This window comes from Seriola lalandi, unplaced genomic scaffold (genome assembly GCF_002814215.2).
Source record: "Seriola lalandi dorsalis isolate HSWRI2012SDOR001 ecotype SW California unplaced genomic scaffold, Sedor1 jcf7180002054748, whole genome shotgun sequence".
NCBI classification, from domain to species: domain Eukaryota; kingdom Metazoa; phylum Chordata; class Actinopteri; order Carangiformes; family Carangidae; genus Seriola; species Seriola lalandi.
This window is the reverse complement of record NW_019525301.1, coordinates 5,996,812-6,024,247: the sequence shown is the minus strand read 5'-3', so window position 1 is coordinate 6,024,247 and position 27,436 is coordinate 5,996,812. Positions and strand designations below refer to the sequence as shown.

Sequence of the window (27,436 nt, the reverse complement as noted above, 5' to 3'; positions counted from 1 at the left end):
TTCTTTTCATTGGGTTCCTTTTGATTAGTGTCAACCTGATTTCCTTTGTTTTCCTTGTGTTAAATGAGATTGTGAATTGTGTATTTTCTTTGAATTAGGTATTTTGCGTTGCTTTCTATTGGGCAATTATCATTTGGATATTTAAAAGGTTTTTAGTTCTTTGTACATCTGTTTTCTAGGTTTAACCTGCCCATTGTTTATTTCTTTTGTTTGAGTTGCAACTCCCCTAATTATATTTCATCCCTGGTTCAGTTGTCGGAGGCCAGTGGTGTTGGTGACTGGTGGTGGCGTCCCCTCGTTTGATGTGCTGTGCTCCCTGGTGTTGGTTACTTCAAAGCGTGTGTGGGTGATTTAACTCCCCGTTCACTAACACCTGTCCACCTGGTAAACCTCTGCTCCTGACTAGTTTCCCTTCCCCTTGTGTGAGTGATTTTGACTTATTTATTAACTGATTGTAATAAAAGATATATTTTTATACCTTGAACCACATCTGTTGCCAAGTGAATAGAACAAACCTGTGTCTAGTATTTAAAACCAAAATTCTCTGGGTGAAATTCCCAGGGTGGCGTTGTCATGCAACAGTGTAAATTTCTCTCAAACAAATTTTGACGTCCGTTAGTGTAATTATTCACCCTACCCTCGCCACAAAGGGAAGGTTTGTGGGAGAGTATGTGTGAGTGCAGATAAAAATATATACTTATATACTATTTTCTCAGTTTGGTGTATGTATATGGATACAGGGGCATGTAGGTGGATGAGAGAATACACAAGTATTTGCTTGTTGTTGTTGTGGTTTTTTTTTTTTTTTTTTCTCTCCCCGATTACTCTGTTAGTGGGTATCAGAGGCTTGTTACATAATGAAAATGTTAAGTGCATCACGCATAACCTGTGTTTCAAATAAATAATAAAAATGTACTAACAAAACATTACATTACAGTGAAGCAGACATGCGCTTTGTCACCTGGTTCCTGAAAGACATGGGGTCAATGGGATCCTCAGCAGCTAAAGAAATTGATGACAGCAGGATGAAGAGGAGGATGATGTTGGTAAAAGTAGTTGCATTGATAATTCGATGGCAGAGCTTCCGGAACCTGAAAGGTTTAAAACAAAACATGTTTGATTTCATATATGATATTATTGGACCTAATCTGGTCACATTAAACTGAGACCATGTTCATGTAGTGAGGACACGTTCCCTGTTCTTACATCCCAGTGACAGATCAGGACGGCAAGTACGTATGACCCACCAAGTACCTTCTCACCTTCCACTATAAAATTTTGTAGACAAGATCGTGACTTTACAACCTTGTCACAAAAGTAGTGTCAGAAATGATATAACCACCTTCCTCCAACACCAAAGAGACTGATGTTCTCTCATAACAATTTGCAAGAGACAAAAGTGGGGAAAAACGTGTATGTGAATATACACCTGTCTACATACACACTATCATCACATATCCCCAACTGTATTGTGAAATACTCCATCAGCCTCAAAATACTTCAACACCAGGGCTTTGTCTCCATGAACATGTTTATACACAACTGGACTCACCAGACTGGAGGAGCTCTGATCCCTGTGTTACACAAACAGCCTGAGCCAATGTCAAGCTGAAGTTGGGAGCTTTCAGCTCCGGGTTGCTGCGGTAGACTAACCTACCGTGGCCGACAAGGGCAAATGCGCTGCAACAGCTCAAAACACTTCCAATAAGCGAAACAAGCTGCAAATACAGAAACGATGCAACGACAAAAACACAAAACAAATACATACCTCAGCTAAATTCCCATCCTTCCTGGAGGATAAAGGGATCGCTCATATTCGCACTGCCTTGCACCCAGAGGCCAACAGAGGCATGGAGAGGTTCACCAGACACTGAGAAACAGCATCAGAGCATATCTGGCTGACGGCCTTCCCTTCTTAGCCGAGTTGATTCATACTCTGTTACACCACAGTGCTACACCACACTCAACCACAGGTACCTCTCCGGCCCACCTCATGATGGGCGGCGAGCTACAGCTTCCTTTAGATCAACAGTTAACTACTGCACCTGCATCAGCCCAACAGAGGAGCAGCCAGCCACCAGTGTCAGATCACACCGGAACCACAAACTACTCTCCTTTTGGTCTTCACCATTGCAGGTCACCGACCAGTTAGGAGCAGTAACTTTCCACCTGGATCATGGTGGCATGCCAGTCGACTTCAGAAGGTACCACTACACGCAATGTCACTGAGAACTGGGGCTTCATGGCTGCAGATTTGGACTTTCCAGTGGAACAGCCACAGCCCACAGATGGACATCAAGTTGAGCAGACTGACCTCCCAGCAGTTGTGTATAAGCCACAACTCTTGTGGCTGTAGATGTTGCAACACACAGCGGTTTTACAGCAGTTTTGCCGCAAAGGAGATTGTTGGTTGTTGGCATGTGCAAAATGAATAAAGTGTGTTTGTGTGTTCCTAGACATACTAGAGTTTATTAACCACTGGATCATAGTGGGTACATTTTCATTTCCAGAGGAAGGACTCTGACTCTAAAGTCAGACCAACACATGTGGTTCAGTTTCACTTGATCTTTCTTGGTTTCTTGGAAAGACTTTTCTCTCCAACCTAATCTATGTAATTTATGAGATGAGGAACAGAAAAAGAGCCTGAAGTCCACACACTATCAGCTGTGTCTCCTTATGAACACAAACCACAACAGGTGAACTCCAGGTTCTATCCCACTGATAGAAACTCCACTTATCCATCAGAAACTGACATGAACCACCACACACTGAGACAGTGTTTGAACTGTTACCACCAAACACACACTGCTAAATTCATTACCAACAAAAACTTGGTGGATATTAAGACCATGACATATGATAACATGTTTGTATTCTGTAAAGACTGAATATTATTTGACATTTTAAATATTAAATTTATCATTTTCTGCTGTTTCAGACTGTTGATAAAATTCTATATTTTTAAGACCATCCTACTGTCATTCTCTGCCTGTTAAAGGACAGAGGTACTGGATCCTGTACAGACTGTTAAGACCTTTTATGACTGATTAAGCTATATAAATAAAACTGACTCAACTACATTTCCATTGGCACTAGCTCTCAGCAGCATTTTACTTGTTCTGAGGTCCAAAGATAAAAAACGAGCTGGCCTCTGGCATTGGCACTGCTTCCTCCTTCAGCTGCAGGTCTGCCATTGGACGAGGTCTGGGGCTTTCTGGGATCTCAGGGTCTTCCTCCTCATCATCACCTAGCCACGATAAAGAAGATTAGCAAAGGCCTCTATCCCTCTGAGTTTAGTATGATTAACAGCCCATAGAGCAGGTTTGATTTACCAGGAAAGTCTGCTGGAGGGAACGGGTCTTTGATCTCATTCACATTAGACTCAAACTCATCAATTTTCAGCTGCAGAAAACGGTGGAAGGTCAGAAAGAGTTATTATTATAATTATATAATGTGTGTTGACATGCTAAATGAATGGTGTTGGATGTCTCACTTTGGCAGTAGTAGGGATGCCCTCAATGCCCTTTGCTCTCTGCTCAGCCAGCTTCTTTGCCAGGTTTGCCTTCTCCTCAGATGCCTTGTCGGGCATGTTAGCCCTGTAAATAAACAAAGGGTGATTTAACAGGTTGTTGACTTTAAAGAAATGTATTTTCCAACTTGAATCATCTTGTTGTTCTGACTAAAACAATTACATATTACATATAGTGATCGTGGACATGTCTAATGGACATGCACTGATAATTACTAACATGCGCCCTGACAGCAGTGGACACAGCAGCAGAACACTCGCTGTTGGAACGTGTAGTCAGTTGTAGATCATTGTCTGAGCTGCTTATTATGTAGCATAAAGTCAGCTCCATACAGAAATAAACAGGGAGAAGAAAAAGTGCATCCAGCACTGTGAACTAGAGCTTCTCATAACATCAGTGATGACCTGGTGTCTGAGTGGGAGCAGGTTGAACACCTGGTGGACTGTACCAGCAGAGCTGAGGCTGATAGACCAGGTGATTAACACTAATGGTGTCAGAATGACATGATCAACTATCACATGGCTGTAATGTTCAGGTTTCCACAGACTTTGTGATATAATGTGGAAAAGTGCTTCACAGTTCTAAGTCAGTCTAAAACCAGGAAGTCAAACCTCAGAGCTTTCTTGCGTTTTTTCTCCTCTGCTTTCTCTTTCTGAGCTAAAGTGAGAGACTCTGCCTCGGCCAAGTTGTCCACAGCGATGGCCAGGAAGACGTTCAGAAGGATGACTGATGATAGAAGAGTTAAAGACTGTGGTCTGCACACACACAGACACACACACACACACACACACACACACACACACACACACTACAAGGATACAGTTTCCACAAACAAAGAGGATGATGAAGTAGAGGCTGACGAGGATTCCTGGCATGCTGGGTCCTCCATGAGCCATGATCCCATTGTACATGACAGTGTTCCAGTCTTCACCTGTGAGGATCTGAAAACACATCACTCACACATCATCACAGTCACTATACAGTATAGCGACTATCTATCACTATAGTGACATCACTGTTATCATCATTGTGAACATTTCTATGACAACTTCAACCTTCCTAAACACGGCTGCAGGAGATTCTCTGGAATAATACTAAAATAACTGTACATTACTGCAAATAATTTTAATACATTTCAAACTATTTGAACTTTATTTTCATCAGTTTAGAACAAGTTGCTATGAATACTGATGGACCTGTTAGCATCAGAACCTCTGTATATGTACAAAAAGCACAGTTCAGGTACATTACTCTCAAAACTGACCAAGAAAGTAAAAGTCAACTCAGCTGACCATCAGCAGCCATCTTTTTTTCTTTCTTCTCTCTCTGTACTACTGTTAATTCAACCAGGACAGTTTTGGGCCCATTCAAACTAGAAGAGCTCACACACTTTCCTTTGAGAGCAGCAGATGCTCACCTGGAACACAGTGATGAGGGCCTGAGGGAAGCTGTCGAAGGTGCTGCGGGGCTTGGGTTGATTGGGAAAGTTGAACTTCCCTCCAAACACCTGCATACCGAGCAAGGAGAAGATGACAATGAAAAGGAAGAGGAGCAGCAGCAGGCAGGCGATGGAGCGGACCGAGTTCAGGAGGGAGGCCACCAGGTTACTGAGAGAGGTCCAGTACCTGCAGCAACAACATTCATCAGAGAGCATCGGTTGATATAATAATAATTAATCATAATTACAATCAGCACTAATTTACAGATATTATACACTCTACTTACAATCAATGTATATGTAAGGATTAAACAGCTGAAGAGACCAGAGACATGATGCAGAGACACCAATGTCCTAGATTAAATTATAGGTATATAATATGTATCTGGGACTTAAGAAACCAATACGTCTGTTGTCATGGCAACCCCTGCTCTTTTGACCTTACTTCTCTCTGTTGCTGTGTCTGCTGTTAGGCTCCTAGGATCCTGTTGTATCTCCTGTCTTCCTATGTACCTAAACTTAATGAAGATGCTTCACATTCATTGAGTCTAGTTACCAAAGTCTTCCTCTGATGTTTTCTATGTAAATGTTATTGCATAATTCCAGCTGACAAGCCAAAATAAAATGTACAACACTATGAAATAAACTCACAGTCAAGAGTCAGAGTCACACAGTCAAATTAAATCGTTTTTGATATACAATAAATCATTCATGAGATCAGTTAAAGGTCAAAGGTGATATTTACACTGAACAGTGGTGAGCTGTATTGAAGTGATATATCTCCTTACATCTGATCTCATAACAGCTTCTGTCCAATATAGGATCTGATGCCTGCTTCATTCATCATATAATTTACTGCCCTCTTGTGGCAGGGTATTGTCTCTTAATCTAACTGGACCAGCAGCTGTTGTATCTAAGTTTCTGTCATTTTCATGGGTGTGACCGTCATGTTGACAGGCTGGAGTTTGTCTGCAGAGAGGGTTAGGTTTAGGTTTGCACATTGAGGATACTGGTTATTGGTTTTACTGATTATGGTTTTTTATTGCTAACCTAACAAATAAATACATGGATAAATAAAAGCTAGGTTTTATTTAAGCCACATGTTTGTGTTTACTAAGCTTAAAGAGAATTGAAGGAGTTACTTACAAACAGTAAAACCTAACAGAACAAGAGAATAACTTTAAAATTACAGATTAACTGTGCTAGTCAAAAGGTTTACATCAAATATTTGAGGTGAAGACTTATATGCTGCGCAGTGACTTCTGGGTAATTACAGCTCACCTGGTGACTTTGAGCAGGCGCAGCAAGCGTATGCAGCGCAGCACAGAGATACCCATGACTGACATGATGCCCATGTGGACGAGGATGAGCTCCGTGATACCAGTGGACACCACAAAGCAGTCGAATCGGTTGAAGAGCGACATGAAGTAAGAGGGTAAACCCAGTGCGTACATCTTCATGAACATCTCCAGAGCAAACATGGACAGCAGCAGCTTGTTGGCATTGTCTGTCAGTGACGGTTTGGTCCCACACCATCAGGAGGAAGACAGTGGATCAACGTCATTGAAAATATGGACTTCATCATATAAGTTTATACATTTTCAGTTTTTAAATACAATCATTTCAAGTCATTAATTACATTAAGACTTAATTGAATTTTACAGAAAATGACAAAGCACTGTTTTATTAGAAAATCAATTGATTGCATGATTGATTTGATGCAGCGATTACGTACATTAACTAGAATCACCTCCTCCTGGTTGTTTCCTTCACCAACCAGCCAAGTATCAGTAAGCATAGTCACAGTCTCTCCTTCCTGAGCTACAACACTGAATAATGGCCAGAAGTGTTTTTACAGAACATTACGATGTAAGAGTGAAGTTGAACTTTGACCTTTTGGATATAAAATGTCATCACTTCATTTTATCCTTAGAGACATTTGCGTTAACGACCTGAAAATAAAGTGCCTCCAGCCCTGACTGCAGCTCAGGAAGAAGAGACTGCGACCATACTTCCTGACACTTGACTGGTTGGTGGAGGAATAACACAATGAGGTGTTGTTTCTAGTTCAGTGTACATTTTATCCTGCTGGTATAAAACAGTGCCAACAACTGAGGGTTAATGACGGGTCAGTGTCCACTGACCTCAGAGAATAACAAATGATTATTTTATCGTCAGGTCTTTAGGTCTCTACAGTATTAGGCTGTGTTTCCACACAGAGACTGATAGCATTGCTTTATTGTTTATTTCTAGAGCACCCCATTGTCTCTCAATGGCAAGCAGAGACCCTCAGACAGAGGACAGGTGAATAACACCAGAAAGATTTGAACAAAACCTTCTACTAGGACAGACTGAAAGTATGAGTGGAAGGTTTTAGAATTAGATACTAAACTAACCTCAGAATATTTTAGATTCATTTAGATCTTCTGTGACCATACTCTACTGTTAGTGTGGATTCTCATTACCAGGTCCAATGTCTGACCCAAGTAAAAGAAATATTTAGGCTAATTTATGAGACCATCAGCTGAGTTAAATTGTAATGCTTTTGTTCATAATGAACTTCATGGTTTGCAAAAGATAAGATATATTATGATATATATTATAAAGTATACTAAAGTGAAATATGTATAAAATATTTACATAATATTTATTATTTATATTTTATTTTATTTATATATTTGGTTAATTTAAAGGTAAAGTGTTTTACATCATTGATTATATGATTGAATTTGTTTCTGTATGTGTTTCTTCCTCTCACTGGCCCTCATTTATCAAACGAACGTACGGCAGAAAACCGTGCGTACGACCATTTCCACGCAAGCTTCGGCATTTATCAATTTGGACGTGAGCGGACGCTACGATCAGATCTCACGTCAGCTCTGAGCTCGTGTACGCAAATCTGAGTCTGGATTTGCGGTGCAGCACAGCAAAATCTGGCTGAGTCTGAAAATAATTATTAAACAAACCTCAGCTGTCATTAGCACAAACAGTCACATATTTAGAACAGATCAAAACGGATTCTTAAAACGAATAAAATAAGATTAAAAAAAATTTAATTTTAAAAAAGCCCACGTTTTTTACTGATACCACTTTTTTGTACAATAAAACAATATGATAGGATAAATAGCCTAACATGACATCTAATTATTGCACATTAAAATTTGAAATAATAATAAATACAAGCAGAAATGTGTGTTTGCAAATTAACTCGATTCCGATGGGTATGACACAACTGGAACAACAATTAAAAGCATCTGGTGAGATAATCATTGTTGCACTGTGGTTGGTCAGATGTTTACTCACTCCCCTATTTAAACAGATGCTTTGACAGTTATCACATCATAACGATGGCAGATTTACTCATTTTGGAGGAACAATACGTGCGTGTCAGACGTGAGCGCGTTTTCAGAGACCGCAGGGATCTCCAGATTGCTGGGTTTCCAAATTTGGTTGGAGCAATTGATTTCACTCGTGCGTCTGAAGGCACCATCCATGAATGATTACGCATTCATCAATCGCAAAAACTACCACTCTATAAATGTACAGGTGATTTGTGATGCCAAGCTATCACTTTTAAACGTGGTGGCCAGGTGACCTGGGGACACACGATTCTTTTATTTTTCAAAACAGCTGTGTTGGCGCGCGGCTGCAGGAGGGGGCGCTGCAGAGCCAAACTCATCTCCGTCACCCTCTTCCACACAGCGGTTTTATGAGCTCCTTTGATCCCACTCTTCAGACTGCCAAGAAGCACATCCTTATTTTGCGCCACCTCGGATGTCAGGATGTCGATCTCCATCTCTGAAAAGTTTCTTTTTTTGCCAGTAACTCTTCTCTCCATGTTTGACCTTAGTGGGCGAGGTCTCCGAACCAGGAATATTTAAGGGCGTAACATGTTAATGACGATCGAATTCAGCCGCCGCATTAATCAAGACCCGATCATTCGTACGCTGGGATTGCTCAGATACGAATGTTTCATGTATCCTATCGTAAGACCAATTCTGCGCTCAGATCTGCACCTGTTTTCACGCAAGATTGATAAATGAGGGCCTATGAGTGCATGTTTCTTCCTCTCCCTGTGACTGTGTTTCTTCCTCTCACTGCCACTGCATATGTCTTCCTCTCACTCAGAGGAAGCAAATAAATGATCATCACATTTAAACACAGGATTAGTTGCCTATAGGCCGATGTGTTATGCTCTGACCTTGCCAGTTTGTGAGTCTCTCAGACTGCTTGTGATGCTCCGTGGCGATGGCCAGTGTGTTGAATAAGACGAGCATGATGACCCACCAGTAGAAGAGTTTGGACTTCACATACACTCTGCATTTACGCCGTAGCCAACGATTCCACTTACGAGCCAGTTTACTGCATAAAACAAGCAGAGACCAGTTGAATGATGAGACATGTTGAGTCCTAAAATAAGACTGCATGACTTTTCAATGATGCTGATGCCTCTTTTCCAGCCTTTCCTTAGCTTTCAGTGTTTTTTACAAGAAGTAAAAGACTGATCCTGCTGTATTTGTTTCTCCAGAGGGCTTTAAATCATAAAATTTCCTGTAGAGAAAATATCAGAAGGTGTCAGAATCCCCTGTCTAAGCCTAAGAAAAGGGGACGATGGTAGGCGGCAGGAGGTCAGTCATGTCACATATCTGAAAGAATAAACTGTATCATGATTGAATCTTTTCTTCCACAGGACTATCATGTTTTCTCCTCTCTCAACTCAACAGCTCTCGCTGCATAAAAAGAATTTTAACGTTAAAGAAAATATCTTTTGTCAAAAACACAGCTGAGCCTTCATGACACGTGTGTACAAATGTAGTGTACACACCCCTTTGTTTGAATAGGAACATAAGAAGCTGTACTGACTAGTAATAGATGATTAGCTGCATCGTGTCCATTTTGCCGACACTCCCAGTCTCTGATCCTCCATTTTCCAAGGTAAGCAGGCCTGATGAAGACACACACACACACACATTACTGATGATGTATCTGGAACTTTAGAGTGGTGTGAGGTGTGCAAACTGAAGTGGGCTGAAAAACGTCAGTCCCTAAACAGTCCCCAGTCATGCTAAAAATGATCAGCTGCTCGATAAAATATCATGAACCTTTTTACAGACGTCTCACCAGTTCCAGGAGTCTCTAGCTCCCTGACTACTGGAATTGTCTTTTTTTTTTTTTTTAAGAAGAGACAGAGAGACAGAGCTTCCTAATTCTACTCCACTTTTCTTTGTGGGGGGTCTCTCTGTCATCTTCCATCAGTTCAGTTGGGTGTCCTGCAGTACCATGGCAACAAAAGTCCAGAGGAGAGTGAAGGGCATCACAGCCTAATAGCACTAAAACGGTTTCAGTCACTGTACTGTTTGCAACAGTGATTTTTCACTTGCCCCTGTGGCTTAAAAATGGGTGAATCTGTAAAGACATTAATCATTGTGTTTTTTGGCACAAGTTATGTTTCAAAAACTTGAATTGTGGTGGTCCTAAAAGTGAAATTGGGGAGGAGGCCTAACCTCAGGTAGTTTAACATTCTTCACATAACTTTTTTTCTTCAGCCACTTCCACTTCCTTCTGTTGCACTTTACAGTGAACGGCCACTGACTGTATCACCAGACTGCAACCAAAATGGTCCCATGTGCGACTATCCCTATTTTGTGAGTCTGCCAGTTAAAATTAACACATGGTCGCATATATGCCAGTACACGATCATTATTCATTAGGCCACTGTTGCCCCGCATGTACAGCGTGGTAGTTAAAGTAGTTTCTTTTCCTTCCCAGGTTCAGTCTGTCTGACTATCTGCAATTTCATCAGAATGCAGCTGCAGGCAGGGACAGACAGAGACACTGAGCTAACCTAGTACCTGTGGTTGCGGTATGAGGGCAATGCTACATTGTGTATGTAGTGTAAGCAATGTGGTCTGTTCATTGCAGACAACTCTTGTTACCAAGTCAACGCAATTTAAGCTTAAGTGATGCGTGTGATGCGTGTAATCTGTGCGATGTGGTACGAGTGAAGTAATTCACAAAGAATGAAATCAGTCCTGGGGATGGTGTTTTATTACCAACATTTTATACTCAACTGCGCCTCCATAGTGAAGCCTCTTTTCGGCCTTATAGCCAGTCAAAAACTGAGAGAAAAAGTTGGCAAGTTAAAACAAAATCGGTGTCTTCAGGAAGCTCAAGACCACGAACTGGACCGATGACTGTGACTCTGCTTTTCTCAGCCTCAAGCGGAAGCTTCTCTACTGTGCAGTCCTCGCACACCCGCACTTCTCCAAACCATTTAACCTGTTCATTAACACTTTGCTTGACGGCGTCGGGGCAGTTTTGTCCCAAATACCAGACATGTCTTATCACCTTTACAAGCAAGACCCTCACAGGCTCACAAAAGAGGTATCCAGAATTTTTGGCACTCAAGTGGAGTGTTTGCGAAAAGTTTAGTCACTGGTTGAGGGGTCATTCTTTCAAGTGTGGACCAATGATAATCCCTTAACCTATGTAATGACAAAACCAAAACTTGACGTTTATGAACATTGATGGGTGGCCAAGGTATCCCCTTACATGTTCAATCTCAAATATATCCCTGGGGTGAAGAACAATGTGGCTGATGCGCTAAGTACGGACCCTTTTGCATCAGTGACTCATATGAGAAATCTTCTGGCTGAAGTCAAGGGAACAGAGGAGGAAGGAGTCCACAATGTTTTCCGCAGCAAGGTTCAAAGCAAGAGCAATACAGTTTCTCAAGGCTCATCTTCAGGTGGCACCCTCAGAACAAGACACACTTCCAGCCCATTCTATTGATGAGCTCCGGCACAGCCAAGAACTGGACCCAGTCATTGGGGAAGTCCTGTCATTTGAGGAGCGGGGTAAGCTGCCATCTAGATGAGAGAGGAGTAAGTTAACTCCTAGAACACAAACATTGTACAAGCAGTGGCACGAGCTTAAAGTCCAAGATGGAGTCCTGTTGAGGATCACTAAAGATCCCTCAACCAAACAGAAACTGTGTCAGTTTGTCTTACCTGCTAACTTGAAGATCAAGGTCCTTTCTGGTTTTGGGTCTGAGCTCTGCCTCATGAGCTAGACACCATAAATGTTGGATCTTCAGTTGTCTATCAATTTATTGGCTATCATAAATTAAGAAAATATTAATATTAAAAATACTAATATTATGGGACGTTGAGTGGCGCAGTGGGTTGAGCAGGTGCCATATATGTAGAGGCTACAGTCCTGGCTGCAGCAGGCCTCGGTTGAATCCCGCATCGGATGGCCCTTTACTGCATGTCATTCCCCCTCTCTCTGCCTCCCATTTCCTGTCTCTCTATACTATCCTGTCCAATAAAGGCACAAAGGCCCCAAAAAATATACTTAAAAAAATAAATACTAATATTAAATAATAACTTTAAAATGAATTAAAGTCCTTGGGGGCACCAGCCTAAACTAATAGGCAAAATACCCAATAGATAGATAGATAGATAGATAGATACTTTATTTATCCCCTAGGGGAAATTCATGTGTCAATTAGCTCATTGTTGATAATAATAATAATAAAAACAGTTAATAATAAATAAACAATAATAATTAGATTAGTAGGCTGCACAGTGGTGCAGTGGTTAGCGCTGTCGCCTCACAGGTTCGAGTCCTGGCTTGGACGCGGGATCTTTCTGTGTAGAGTTTGCATGTTCTCCCCGTGCCTGTATGGGTTCTCTCCGGGTACTCCGGCTTCCTCCCACAGTCCAAAGACATGCAAATGGGGACTAGGCTAATTGGATACTCTAAATTGAACATAGGTGTGGCTGTGAGTGTGAATGGTTGTCTGTCTCCATGTGTTTGCCCTGCGATGGACTGGCTACCTGTCTAGGGTGTACCCCACCTCTCGCCCAAAAAGATGCTGGGATAGGCTCCAGCCCCCCTGCAACCCTACTAGAGGATAAGCGGAATGGATGGATGGAATTAGATTAGTCCACTTCCTTTGGTTGAGGTGTTGTACAGCCTGATGGCAGCGGGAACAAAGGATCTCCTGAACCTCTCTGTTCTGCAGCGCAGTGAGATGAGACGTTTGCTGCACCTGTAGCTGCTTCTCTGTCCTGCCAGAATGTAGTGGAGAGGATGGTTGGTATTGTCCAAGATAGCCTCCATCTTACATTGCATGTGTCTCTCCACGACAGTCCTTGAGTGAGTCCAGACTCCTGCAGAGCACAGACCCAGCCTTTTTAACCAGCTTATCCAGTATCTTTGTGTTCGTGTCTGACATGCTGCTGCCCCAGCAGACTGCAGCATACACGTACGCTGGCCACCACTGACCGATAAAACGTGCAGCATTTCACTGCAGACGTCAAAGGACCTAAGCTTCCTGAGGGAAAAGAGCCGGCTCTGCCCCTTATGGTAGATGGCATCCGTGTTCAGGGAAGTGTTGACCAGGTGTTCAGAAGGAGGCAGTTCTTGTCGCTCCATTCACTGAAGGCCATTGTCAGATCCCTATACTCCTCTTCCTGCCCGTTCCTGATACAGGCCATAATAGCTGTGTCCGCCGTATACAGGGTGAACAGGAACGGAGCCAGAACAGTCCCCTGTTGGGCCCCAGTGCTGCTCATCACTTTCCCAGAGACACAGTTACCCAGCCTGACGTACTGTGGTCATCTTGTCAGGTAATCCACAATCCATGACGTGAAGCAGGGATCCACCCCCATCCCTTCCAGCTTGTCTTTAAGAATCGGGGGTTGGATGGTGTTAAATGCACTTGAGAAATCAAAGAACATAATCCCCATGTAACCACCTGGCTTATCCAGGTAAGAATGGGCCCGGTGGAGCATGTAAAGGACAGCATCATCCACTCCAATATGTTCTTTGTAGGCGAACTGTAGGGGGTCTAGTGCATGTTCAACCTGTGGCCTCAGAAAGTGGAGAAGCAGCCACTCCAGTGTCTTAATGATGTGTGATGTGAGGGCCACCGGTCTGTAGTCATTTATCTGAGCCAATCGTCCAACTTTAGGTACCATAACAAGACATGATGTTTTCCACAGGACCAGGACCCTCCCTGTTTGTATGCTTTAGTTAAAGATCCCCTGGAAAGGCTCAGCCGCCTGGGCTCCACAGTCCTTTAACAGCCTAAAACACATACCATCGGGCCTGTTGCTTTTCCACGTAGCCTCTTGAGCTCCGCCATCACTTCCTCCACTGTAAAGGACAGGAGACTTGACCCCAGTGTGGAGGGAGTTGCAGCTGCAGTGTCAGGTTGTGGAGGAGATACCGTAGGAAAATCTGCAACTGTAGCAGTGGGAGAGAGAACAGGTGAGGCTGTGTCAAACCTGTTATAGAACAGGTTGAACTCATTGGCCTTGTCCACATCACCTGGTGTTGCCTGGCTGTTCTTCTCTTTATAGCCAGTGATAATAATAATAATGATACTCAGATTTTTATAGCACCTTTAAAAGGTACCCAAGGCCGCTTTACAAGGAAAGAAACACAAAATAAATAAAGAACAAATAAATGAAAACAAGATAGGACAGAATAGGAATGGCAGAGATTGTAGGAGATGAGGCAGCTAGAGGCTATAGGCCATTGGCCTTGGTGATGGTCGTCATCCCCTTCCACACCTCTCTGGTGTTGTTGTGCTGCAGCTTCCTCTCTACTTTCTTTTTGTAGTCCTCCTTCGTCTGCTATAATCTCCTCTTCAGCTCATGTTGCACACACCTGAGCATCTCCCTGTCTACATCCTTGAAGGCCTCCTTTTTCTGGTTGAGAAGGGTCTGGATGTTACTGGTGATCCAGGGTTTGTTGTTTGGAAAGCAGTGTACAGTCCTTGCTGGTATTACAGTGTCCATACAGAAGTTAATGTAGTCCGTGGTACATTCAACCATTCTATCAAGGGTCCTTAGTTTTGTCATTTTCCTGTGACTCCAACAGGACATTCCAATCTGTGCACTCAAAACAGTCTTTTAGCGACTATCTGGCCTCGGGATCAAACTAGTGGTTGTATGTAAACAACTATGGTGACAATGAGGTTTAAGACCAACTGCCAACAGTTCAATATCCCAACAGCAGATCTTTTCCTTCACTGTGATGTGCCCGGGGTTGCACCATTTATTCTTCACAAGCAGTACCAGTCCTCCACCTTTATTCTTTCCACTTGCTCTGGTGTCTCTGTCTACTCGTACTGCAGTGATGCCGGGTAAATCCAAACAACGGTCGAGAGTGTTGTCGTTTAACCAGGTCTCTGTGAAACATGAGACTAAATTCACGATATGCTCGCTGTTTCTTCACAAGTGCCTCTTGTTCATCACACTTGTTAGCCAGGGAGTTAACATTTCCCATGAGGATCGATGGTAGAAAAGGCTTATATCTCCATCTCCTAGCCTTTAGCTTAGCACCGGCTCTGCATCCATGGAACAGCTTCTTCACCTCAGCCAGTATGGGATGTTTATTTCCATATCTGGTAAACTTTAAAGCCAGGAGTTCTTCTTTTGTGTACATTATATTCTCCATCGTCAGATGAAACAACAACATTGAATAAAAAACATCAATCGATAAAAAATACACTTATAAAAATATATTGCAAAAAACTATGAGCTACGCGGACTTGCTGCCACTTGTTGCCAGCGCACCATTTATTAATATTGTTTCAGTCTCAATTTATTACTATTAATCTAGAATTCTGATTAATAATTATAAACAAATGACCATATCAACAGTAAGTTCAAGTTTAAGGATGGGAATTCTACTAAGTAGAGGTTGGCACATTCACACTTGTGCAACATTAAACACACCAGTAGTTATACTTAAAGACAGTTATTTCCAATCGAACAGAGTAAAAAATGCAATGTCTAATCTAGTATATTCAGGTGTTTGTGTTTGTGTGTGTGTATGTGTGTATGGGGGTGTGTCTGTGTCTGTGAGAGGGGAGAGCAGGAGCTGCTCTCCAGATCAAGCCGAGAACACAAGAGAGAAAAGAGCAAAGAAGGAGATCTGGTTTTGTTTGGTGACATCCTGGTGGGTCACTTTCACACACTGACCAACACTGAGTGGTCAGTGAGGTCCCTGGGGGAGGGTCATCCCCAGGTGTGAACAGTGAGGAACTGTGGGGAAGTGAGTTCATTTGTCTGTGGAGCAAAGAAACATCTGTTCACTGGTGTGCACAATCTTGCAGCGCATCAACAGCAAGCCAGAACCCTACACCTCACCAGACAATACTTTTTCTGGCTGCAAAAGTGCTGCCAACAATGTATCCAAGCAAAAAACCCTGAATCAGCTGCCTAAACTCCCTTGGAGAGCATCAGCACTTCTGTATCTATGGTTTTGGTGTGCATAGATTTTTGGAGGCCTGAGGATCTCATCAGAAGCCTCTGCAGATCGTAAACACCTATGGATATGAGGGGGAAATGTATTCTATAGAAGAAATGACAGTAAATATTTTTTTTTCAATTCGATTTTCATGATATGTGATATAATATGTGTTGATTTCACCAAAATCCCTCATATGTTCTGTTGTTTCGAATTTCCCTTTTTGGTGTTGGGAGTACTGTATTAGCCTGCATTATTGCGCCCTGTACTGATTGCTAGAGCGTCACGCATCACTTGCTCAGGAGCAGCAGCTCCTCTTCCATCCTTGCTCTTCGAGGAGCAACCAGGCTCCCAACACCAGGTTAGCACAAGGCTACCTGGAACAATAGCTTTGCTGCAGGCCTGCTTACAGCAGACTGCAACATTCTGCTCCCTCACTCTGCTTTTCAACACAGAGTGAAGAAGTTAACTTCAGTGCCAGCGGCTGTGAAACAAAGTCTGCAAACTGATTTTCCAAGTTACAGGAGGGACAGCAGAGTTAACGTGGAACAGCTTACTCTGTAAGAAGAACAAAGAGGAATCCAGCTAAGCTCCTCTCCAACACAGTGACCACACAGCCAGACAGGACTTCACTCCACCAGGAAGCCACCCAACACACACACACACACAGACACACACACACAGACACACACACACACACACACACACACACACACACACACACACTGGTATATACTTTAGATTAGACATGGTATGTTTTACTTTGTTATATTGTAAATAAATGTCTTTAAGTATAACTACTGGTGTGTTTAATGTTGCACAAGTTTGAGTATTGCCAACCTCTACTCTAGAACTCTGATCCTTCAACTTTGACATACTATTGATATGGTAATTTGGTTTTAGTTATTATGTGCCTGCAATGCAATAGCATTGATGACATATATTATTATGTGCTTGCAATGCAATAGAATTGAAGGCATATTTATTATTCTGCATTCTTTTTTCATCATATTCATCTTCCGTATCAAAAATTCTGTGCATAACTAGTCTTGCAGCTTTGAGAAAACCCAGACAATATATAAATCAATGCGTGTGGCTCGATCGGGAATGGTGTGCTATGACTTTTCTAAACTATTCGAGTATCTATGGGAGAAGTGGGAGAAGCTCTAGAACGCCTCTGAGAAAATTCTGTGTAACTTGTCCTCATGGCCACATCAGTCTTCACACATCACAGCTTCCTCTATAGTAGAAAAAATTCTTCTGTTTCATAGCATGTGTCTACCTTAGCACAGAGACTTACAGAATTTGAACATGAGCCTCAAAGCAGTGGGAGTTCCCTCCATCCATCCCATTGACTACAATATAAATTCAAGAGCCGATTTCCCGAGAAGTGACAATTTACTGTAACTTGCTCCCGTGTCCACATTTTTGGCTCTTGAAACACCAAAGGCAAAAATCTTGTGCCGGCCATGGTCCACTCATGGTTTTGATAGGAGTGACAAATCAACAAATAGCAGTGATTTGAGAGGCTCGCCAAGACAAAATCACACCCAGATCTGAGTCAGCTCTGTGTCTTTCAGCTAGACACAAGTGTTCGAACCAGCTCGTTAAGAGACTCTGATCTCTGTGATGTTTACAAACAAAGCCACACACACACACACACACACACACACACACACACACACACACACACACACACACACACAGGCAGAAAGCTGTTTACAAGTTAGTGCTCATAGAGAGAGATTACAGTTCAGACTGGACAGTACAACAGTAAATACAGCAGCAGACATATTGAATTTACTTTGAGCTGTGAGCTACAGGAACTGTTCAACCGTCATAATAGCTCTCCCATAGACTGCAATACACACACACACACCACCACCATCACCACCCCCACCCTTCACCACCACCACCCAATTTTTATCACTGAAGGTAGGCTAAATAACACAAACACCTCTGTATATTGTAATATACACTACATCCTCCACAGTGATCAATTGAATCAACAAATGTCTAAAACTATTTTAATTAATAAATTGCCAAATGAGTATATTAGTAATTAGCAGGTGTATGCTCATGCTCCAAAGTGCCTAACTGTGATGAATATGTTGATTTCATTGCTGTTCTCACCTGGGAACTGATATATCTGGTAACCTAAAGATGTTTTTTAATTTAATCGTTTTATCATATATTATAATTATCACCCTATAACATATATGTTTTACCCCTCTCTCCCCAATTTCAAATGTAAAAGAGTAACACGTTTACTCAGAAACATTTTAACTAACTTACTTTTATCAGAGAACATTTTTACACAGTGATTGACTTCTACCGATGTCTTTTCACTAATAGTAATGAGGCCATTCACATGTTGACATGTTGACATGCTGACGTCAGTGTGGTGTCCTATCACTAGTCAGTTTCTGTTACTGGTTGAGTTTACTGTTGCTCTGTCTGGACACAGTTAATGTTGCTGTTTTCTTCATCAGGGTGTCTAACTACCTGCTGTACATTCAAACTTACACTAGTTCTGCTCCAGCACTCAGGAGTTCCCTGCTCCTTCTAGTGACTTTCACTAACTCAGCAGTTGTTTACATGCTGTTCAGATCTGCTAGTTACTTTAGTTTTACAGTTAGCACTAGGTTCTCTCTCTCTCCCTCTCTCTATCGCTCACTCTGTGTGGTATTGTTCTAACTTCACTGTAGCAGATTGTGATATTTACTACATCTTCAGCGATGTCTGCTGTCTTTAGGCACAGCTCCACTCGCTATCAGGACTAAAATTATAAATAATAATAACAATTATTAATGTTATTAGCTGTCATTACTCAGTAGGAGCACTACAGTTGCCATTACATTACTATTGCTGTTACTGCCGTTACTATCACTGTTATTTATATTGCTATCATTGTACATTCTTGTTCTTTTCCTCTGTTCTCTTTCTTGCTCTCTCTCTCTCTATCTCTCCAACCCAACCAGTTGAGGCAGATGGCCGCCCACCCTGAAACCCTGACTTGACTTGACTTGACTAACCGGAGCTAACTGCGAATTCTAACTGCCATCCCTGAAAATCTTCATCAAAATAAGTCAGACAAACTCTTATAAATCCCACAATTTCCATTTTGTCCTGTATCACCCAGTTTTTCTCTCATTCTGACATCTTTTATGATATTTTAGGAAGTGATGGGAGTTCCCTCCACCTCTCCCATTGACTGCAATACAAATTCAGGAGCAGGTGTTTGTCTAGAATTGTGAGGACAATTGTGGTTAAAAACCATTATTGTGATGTCATTTTGGCCAGTCCTGACAACTTCAATGGGGTTTTTGAAGGTTAACTTTACACAGTTCCCAACACCACACACACACACACATTGACAAAAACACACAAACAGCATCTCAACAATTTGGATTAACCTTCAAAATAAAAGTTTCAACATGGTAAGAGGGAATTATTGCCTCTGTTGTACAAAACCTACTGCAAAACACAGAAGCACAGACACTTTCAAAATAAGAGTCTCAAATAGGTAAGAGGTAAGGTAGGACATAAAAGTTCAAGCTTAGAAGCTATCATCTATATGGGGATATAGTGGTATAGCTTTATTGCAGATCAACTTCTGTTAGGGCTTGTACATGCGTGTATATGTTACGCCCATGAATTTGTGTACTCCAGGGGTGACACACTTTAAAAAAATTAGTGCCTGTGAGGACAAACAACAAAGGCACTGTGGGTGAGCTGGTCTTCAGTTGCTTTACTTAAAATGTTAACTGCCAACTAAATCAATACAATCATCACAATAATCATTATAATCACAATATCAAAATTACTCTATTTCAAAATATATTTTAAAACTATTCACCAGATATTTACAATGTTAATTCTATATCATTTTACTATTTATAATTATAATCTTTCTCTATATAAACAATTACCTTATTCCCCTTTATATATTAAATCACAAAACAATCATATTTACAATGTATCTATAAGATCATCTCCCTCTTTCTACTTCTGCAGCACTGCAGCCTGAGCGTTTTCTGGTTGCCTAGCAACGGTAAACTACGCTGTGCTGTTAATCAGCTGCGGCTCGCGTTGTAGCTGTTATATTCCGTTTACTAACTGCCCAGTTAGAAAATAACAAATTAACAAAACTATTGGGACCTAATGACAATATATACAAAATATAAACCACAAAACACTGTAACATTAACTTTCACACATCCACATCTACCACCGGAGGAGGGCAAACTTCACCTCTCACTCGCTTCTGTTTGAAACACGGACAGTTACACATTTAACATATAAGCAAAATTATCAAAAGCATATCACAATACACAAAACAGAAAGCACACAATATTTACAACATGTACGACCCTTTTTCAGCTAATTTACCCACCTGTGAGGACAAACAACAAAAGGCACTGTGGGTGAGCTGCTCTTCAGTTGCTTTACTTAAAACGTTAACTGCCAACTGAAGATTGCAGCTCGCCCACAGTTTCTATAGCCTCACAGGTGGTCTTGTGACTGGAATATGAATGTTTAAAATCTTAACTGGGGGTGTCTGTAAAAATATAAAACATATATACATATAAACAAAACACATTAATGAGTGGGCAATTAAATTAATAAATTATATTAAATAATTATCCTATGTGCCACATATACATGTCTTGCTTTGGTTGTAGGGGTTAAATTTGAGTTTGAAACCATCAGTCTGAGGTTATTTTGGCCAGTCCTGACAGCTTCAAAAGGCTTTTTGAGGTACACCTGCAGTGACTGAGGTCAGTGTCAGGATGTGGTCTACAACATGAATGAAACTGAAAGCTGAGCTTTCTGATGAGTCTGCAGACATGCAAATTAATTTTCTTTTCTTCCATGTTCAGGTTCTCAAAAAAAATATTATTCATGGTTCTAGAAAGGTCTTATGAAAAACATTTTGTATGACTCCTTTTGCAATCTGGAAAACAAAGCACTAGGTCAGACTTACTACCTCATGACATAAATATAGTTCAATTATCTTAAATCAAAAGCAACAGTGTAGCTTTTTATTTTTTTGAATTGAGACAAAATACTGACATGCTAATTTTAGCTACCTAGAGAACTGCATATACAAAGCTTTTCATCAACTTTGTCATAACACTGTACTAAATGGCAGAAATTTGAACTGGAAAAAGTCTCAAAATTATTTCTTACTTCCTTGACAGGGATAATGGTATGAGATTTTCAACACTTTGAGGCACAATAAAAATGGTGACATACCTTATGGAGGTTTGCTTATCAATCCAGCTATGGACATCTGTGACAAAAGGCTGAGCAGGTTGTAGTAAGGCTGTCCCTTTGTGGCGACAGAGACTGGCTGGCATATGTGCTCCAAGGTCGAAATCAACAAAAATAAAATGAAAACTGCAAAAACAGCCCTAACACTTTCGCAAGATCTTGTAATTTTAAAATCTCACACTTTTCTTTCACCTTTCCAAGATGCTCAGCTGTTTACATTAAAGTTTACAGTAAATTCCCGTAAATAATGGCATTCTCTTAAAGTGCTGTAATCATGTTTTTTTTTTTCTCCCAAATCGCATTGCAGTTAACAGTATGGCACTGTCTTACATTAAAACAGAATACTGTTCAGATTTCACTGTAAATTTACATCCAAGTTTTGCAGGCTTCCATCTAAATGCATTCCTTCACAACAGAACAGTAACCCAGATAACATCTGTGACATCACTTCAACTTATGACCAAACTTCAGTCCAAGTGGGATGGGGCACTTCAAAAAGACTAATGCTCCCCCTCATCAGAAATCCCATTTTTAACCCCTGTCTTCAACCATAGTTTATCACGGTACAACAGTTAACATGGTCAAAATACATGAAACCAGGATTGTCCCCCCCTTTTTTTTTTTCATAGATAGATTGGATATTTTAGTGATATATTGTCCTCTAAACTGGAAATGTCACTGGTTTTCATTTCAGAAATCTGGTCACCTTACTTAAATTGGGCTGGGGCCTGCCGGAGCTGAGCTCCCCTCTCCTTCAATATCATATTGTTGTATCACACTAGTTTTTTTTTAATCTCTCTTTAAACCTAAAAGCATATGAGTGACATACACAGTCTCTAAGAGTGCGAATAGCATCATTTGACACTCTGTGAAATAATTTTGCTCCGTGGTAAGTTGAAGGCGTAGGTTTAAGGTCATTGCATGATAAGACAGCTAACGAGAACAGACAAGACAGAGAAACAGCGAGTTATTCAGACCATCAGGGCAAAGTGAGAAATATCCATGAATCTGTAATTGTCATTTATTCCCATTCTACTGCTCCTCTTGTTCAATGCGCAAGCAGGCAGGTGTGTGAGTTACGTTCTGTATCTCTGTCAAACTGCAACTTTCTCATGATTCAAGTTTTTAGGTTAGTATGCTTATACAAAAATCATTAATGTTAGTGTACCTCATTACATAAATCTAGTGACATAATTTTATATATTTTTTTAACATAATTAAAGAAGAGAAAGGACAAACAGAGAAAGTTGGTCGCACTGGTACAACCAGTGAAAAAGTTAGTGTGGAGCCCTGATCACATAGAGCCGCATCATGACAATCCCCTGCAGCACAGATCTGATCACCACACAGAGGAGGAGCTCAAGAAGAAGAAGAATCTGGACTCTCAGAAAATAAACAGTGGAAACTTTGCTTCTCAGCACAACACTGTCAGTGAGACACTGCTGTCGCTGGACCAAACACATCCAACCTTAGCTCACATTTGACAAGTGACTGTTACTCAGTCAAAAGACAACTGGAGGAACAGCAAACAAGAAAGACAAGAGACAAACATATGAGACCTAGGATTGATCCTTGCTGCCAGATGGACTGTAAGACATAAAACAGCCAGTAGTCCTTTATCTTCTGATTAAAACAACCTAATTGAAACCACAGGTCAACAAAATGAAGAAAACTAAACTGAAGAAATTAAAGATTCTAAATGTTTTTTTCTTCATTGTTGATTCTCAGATTGATTTAAAACACACCAGTCAGCTGTTCAATGTTTTGATCTGTAAAGACTTTCACTTCTAGTATCAGGACAACCTATTCAGAGATCACAGCTGGATAATATTTTGGCAGAAGAAAAACTTACACTATAAATTATATTACTTTTATATACATTTGGGACTAGGATAAGTAGTAATTATAATTTTTTTTGACAGCTGAGAGAGCAAAAGATGGTGAAAAATACATTATAAGAAGATTCATAGCAGGACTGCATCTTTCAAGTATCTGTATCTTTGATATTATGATCAACAAATGTAACTTATAATTTCAACAAAAAAGGGCAGTAAGCAGAGATGGTGATAAACATGAAACCACATGTAAACACTGATAATGATGAATGCTCTTGTTGCCAGTTTTCATCACATCTTAAAAAATGGAGTGACCCATACTAAGGAGTTGCACCAATCCTATTATATTCTATTCTATTCTACTCTGTGTGCCTTGTGTCTTACCCTGTCTCTCCTGGTCATTGTCCATGACCTCAGCCTGAGTGATCCATTCCATATAGCCCTTCAGGTCCTCGTCTAGCTGCTGGGTTTCTCTCAGCTTCTGAAACTCTCCTCGGGACTTGGCCTTCTCTCGCTCCTTGGTGAACTCACTGGTGGGAAACGAGAAATGATCTTAACAAAAAGACAAAGTGAGAAATAACGTGTAGAGCACACTCTAAAGACGTCTGATAAAAGGTTAGGTTTAGAGTATCATACCCACTGAGCACGCCCAGAACCAGGTTGAGCACAAAGAAGGACCCAACCAGGATGAGTGTGGTAAAATAGATCCATGGCCACTCCATTCCTATAGCATCATTTACCTGTCAGACAAAGCACACCTGTCTTTATCAAAGTACTTTTTTATGCTGCAATCTGCTGGGGCAGCAGCATGTCTCACATGAACACAAGGAGACTGGTCTGTGCTTGGCAGGAGTCTCGACTAACGCAGGACTGTTGTGGAGAGACACATGAAATGCAAGATGGTGGCTATCTTAGACAATACCAACCCTCTTGTTGAAGTAAATTTTCATTAACATGTACTCAGCAATATCACTATGTACTCTGCATTACAAATATACTGAATGTTAAATATGAAAACACAATGAATCAATTATAGCCACAACTGAAGTGAGAGTGCCCGTGAGCCAGACTGTGCTGCAGTAAGTCTGTTATACCAAGTGACGCCTATTATTGTTAGGCAATCGATCTTTGGGGAAACATCCTGATAGCTGAGAGGTGATGCGTAGAAGATGCTCCTCCTCAGACTCAAATCTGCTTCTAGACCAGACCAACACCTTACCCAGTACAGGACGTCGGTCCACCCCTGTGTGGTGATACACTGGTACACAGTCAGCATGGAGAAGCCCAGGTTGTCGAAGTGGGTGATACCATGGTTAGGGCCCGGCCAGCCAGCACGACACTCGGTGCCATTGATGGTACAACGGCGACCGTTCCCCGCTTGGGCACATGGAGCCGGCTTCTCATTCTCCACTGTCGCAATAATATCTGAAGACCAAAGGAGTAGATGTAAGGGTTAGCCTGATTTCTGTATCAGTCTGTGGGAGAATGCAAAGCTATGTGAAGCCGGATGTCCCACATACAGTGTACAGAATCTGCCACTACACAGGACTTTAACCATGAGAGAAAATGTTATATATATGTATATATACACACACTGTTGCTCACAAAGTTGGAATAAAATATTTTTTTTTACCTCTTTTCATGAAATGATTGTGACAATGTGATTTATTTCATTTCACCTGGGTAATTGGGACACATAATGTAATCATTGCACATGGTCAATAGTGATTACTGATGCATTTACATAGGAATAAACAGAGGATTGTGTCTGAAAACAAAATTATTCCAACTTTATGGGCAACAGTGTATAAAGGATTTTACACATTTATGTAACAGCATTATAATATTAACAACTTCACTTTCTTTGTTACCATGTCTGGAACTCAGAGAAGACACATTATCTGTTCGACTGTCCTCTCAGCATCCCTCACACAATCCAACAATGTCTTTATTCTTATCAATATAGTAAAAGAACAGTTGTGTAATTTACATTTATAGACTATTAACTTTAGGAAATGTTTATTATGTTATTTGACCAGTTAACCACTTGTACTATGATTAATTTCAGGTTTTTAAGGATGTAATATGAAATCAACATTTGTATTATGCCGATATGTTGTCTCATTTAATGTCTTATGGTCATGGTGGAACATGGATGTACGACTTTTATAGGTAAACTCTACATTAAACGATTCAAAAGTTCAAAAAGAACCAGTGGAAAATTACTGTCTTCTCCAAGTTAAAACACAGAAGAAGACGGTCAGCGCCCCTGTGACGTGCGCTAGCCCCTAGGGGATAAAACAGTTGTGATCATTTCACACACGGCTCTTAGTTCCTAGCTTTTAGCTATTTTGCACTTTCTCCTTCATCATTTGTCTATATTCTTTGTTCTTTCTTTGCCACGTGCTCCAAGTAATTATCACGTTTTCATTTTTGAAGATTTATGACAGATTTAGAGCATCCAGTCAAGACCAGTCTCCTCAAAATTATCCAGCCAAAGTTAAGTTCATTAGAGTTTATTTTTTATCAACCTGCAAGAGAAGCTGGCAGATAACACATCTGCCCACGACCACCTGCAGAGAAGCCTACTAGAAATCAAGAGTGCCTGAGATGAAAAGTCTACTGGCAAACTCCACCAAGGCTCCACCGCTGAGACACTGGCAGCATCCATCACCGTAATAACCTAGATCCCGTGACTCCAGGGTTACCAAGGCAACCTCAGCAACTTGGGTTCCAGCCAAGGGTCTCCAGCTACAGCGCAACTCACACATTCTAGCCAATGATGGTCCTCATCCCATTTACACCACTCTGGTGTTGTTGTGCTGCAGCTTCACCTCTACTTTCCATTTGTGGTCCTTCTTCACCTGCTTTAACACTAGAACCGCCAAGACAGTCTGACGGACCGTTTGAGTTTTTCTTATGTAAATAAGAAATCTAAATATATGTTTTTGATGTTTTCTGAAACCTAGAAGGTATTAAAATAAAAAACAAAAGATTTCTGAGTATTTATTCCTCAGACCGCCAAAGCGGTCATATAGACCGCTGTGGCTATAGGAATTGGCCATAGGAATTGTTAAAATGTTTCTATTTCCACGGTTTTCACACGTCTATTTTTTTTTTACTTATTGTTTTCATTTAACATTAGGCCTACATTTTTATATGCGGATCTGAAGAGAGAGCAAGAGTCACTTTCTCAGAACCTTAGGGAGGGGGAAGCTGATGGTTTAGTGATTAGGAAAGTCACTGTTGGCTGGCACATCTGTCAGCATGTCCACTCATGACGCAGCCACTTTGCAAACTTTGCAAACTTTATTCACTATTTTGTGAATACAAACTATACCTTGATTTTGTAAATAGTCAGCTTGTAGGCTATAAACAGTAAGCAAAATCTAAAATCACCCTCATTTATAATGACTAAAGAATTATAATACAGCCTAATAAATCTCAACTGTGCTGCCGGCGGATGTCCAGTTCAGTACACACGCCACAGAGCTTATAGGCTAAGTCAGATCCAGGTGGAACAATTGTAAGAAAAACCTCTGGCTGTTGATAATAACAAAAAAATAACAATGCAATAAACCTCAGAGAGAACAGCGACAGCGGCTCTTGACATGAGAGTGAAACACCGTCTCCAGATGCAGGGGTGTGCCAAAGGTGCGTCAGGCGGTGCTGTGTGATCACGAATAGTCAATCATTCTCTAATGTAATCCTCCACCCCCCACCAACACCACCACCCTCACCCCCCGACATTATATGAAGAAGGAGAAGTACTTACATTTATTTTTCCACTTCAAGAGCTGCTTGTAAACCTAAACAATGTAAAGACATGTGACGGTCTGGGAGGCCATTGTGGTGGCATTAGGCGATGCTAGAATGCTGGCGGTCCTAGTGTTAATCTCCTCTTCAGCTCATGTTGCACACACCAGAGCTTCTCCCTGTCTCCATCTCTGAAGGCCTCCTTTCTTCTGGTTGAGGAGGGTCTTGATGTTACTGGTGATCCAGAGTTTGTTCTTTGGAAAGCAGTGTACAGTCCTTGCTGGTATGACAGTGTCAATACAGAAGTTAATGTACTCTGATACATTCAACCA

The 27,436-nt window shown here is 41.1% G+C and overlaps 1 protein-coding gene across 2 annotated transcripts in view; it reads right to left on the bottom strand.

Annotated features, from left to right (window-relative positions):
• The window catches only part of LOC111668619 (dihydropyridine-sensitive L-type skeletal muscle calcium channel subunit alpha-1-like), an 83,605-nt gene that overhangs the window by 51,030 nt on the left and 5,139 nt on the right, over positions 1–27,436 (bottom strand). For both annotated transcript variants that reach the window (XM_023424712.2, XM_023424711.2), the window contains exons 2-14: positions 24,568–24,773; positions 23,985–24,088; positions 23,733–23,878; positions 9,832–9,913; positions 9,170–9,330; positions 6,250–6,475; positions 4,948–5,155; positions 4,351–4,471; positions 4,142–4,256; positions 3,494–3,596; positions 3,333–3,402; positions 3,115–3,247; positions 962–1,091 (exon numbers count right to left, since the gene is read on the bottom strand). In XM_023424712.2, coding sequence (XP_023280480.2) covers positions 962–1,091; positions 3,115–3,247; positions 3,333–3,402; positions 3,494–3,596; positions 4,142–4,256; positions 4,351–4,471; positions 4,948–5,155; positions 6,250–6,475; positions 9,170–9,330; positions 9,832–9,913; positions 23,733–23,878; positions 23,985–24,088; positions 24,568–24,773 — 1,805 coding nt within the window. The remainder of the gene's footprint in view (positions 1–961; positions 1,092–3,114; positions 3,248–3,332; positions 3,403–3,493; positions 3,597–4,141; positions 4,257–4,350; positions 4,472–4,947; positions 5,156–6,249; positions 6,476–9,169; positions 9,331–9,831; positions 9,914–23,732; positions 23,879–23,984; positions 24,089–24,567; positions 24,774–27,436) is intronic.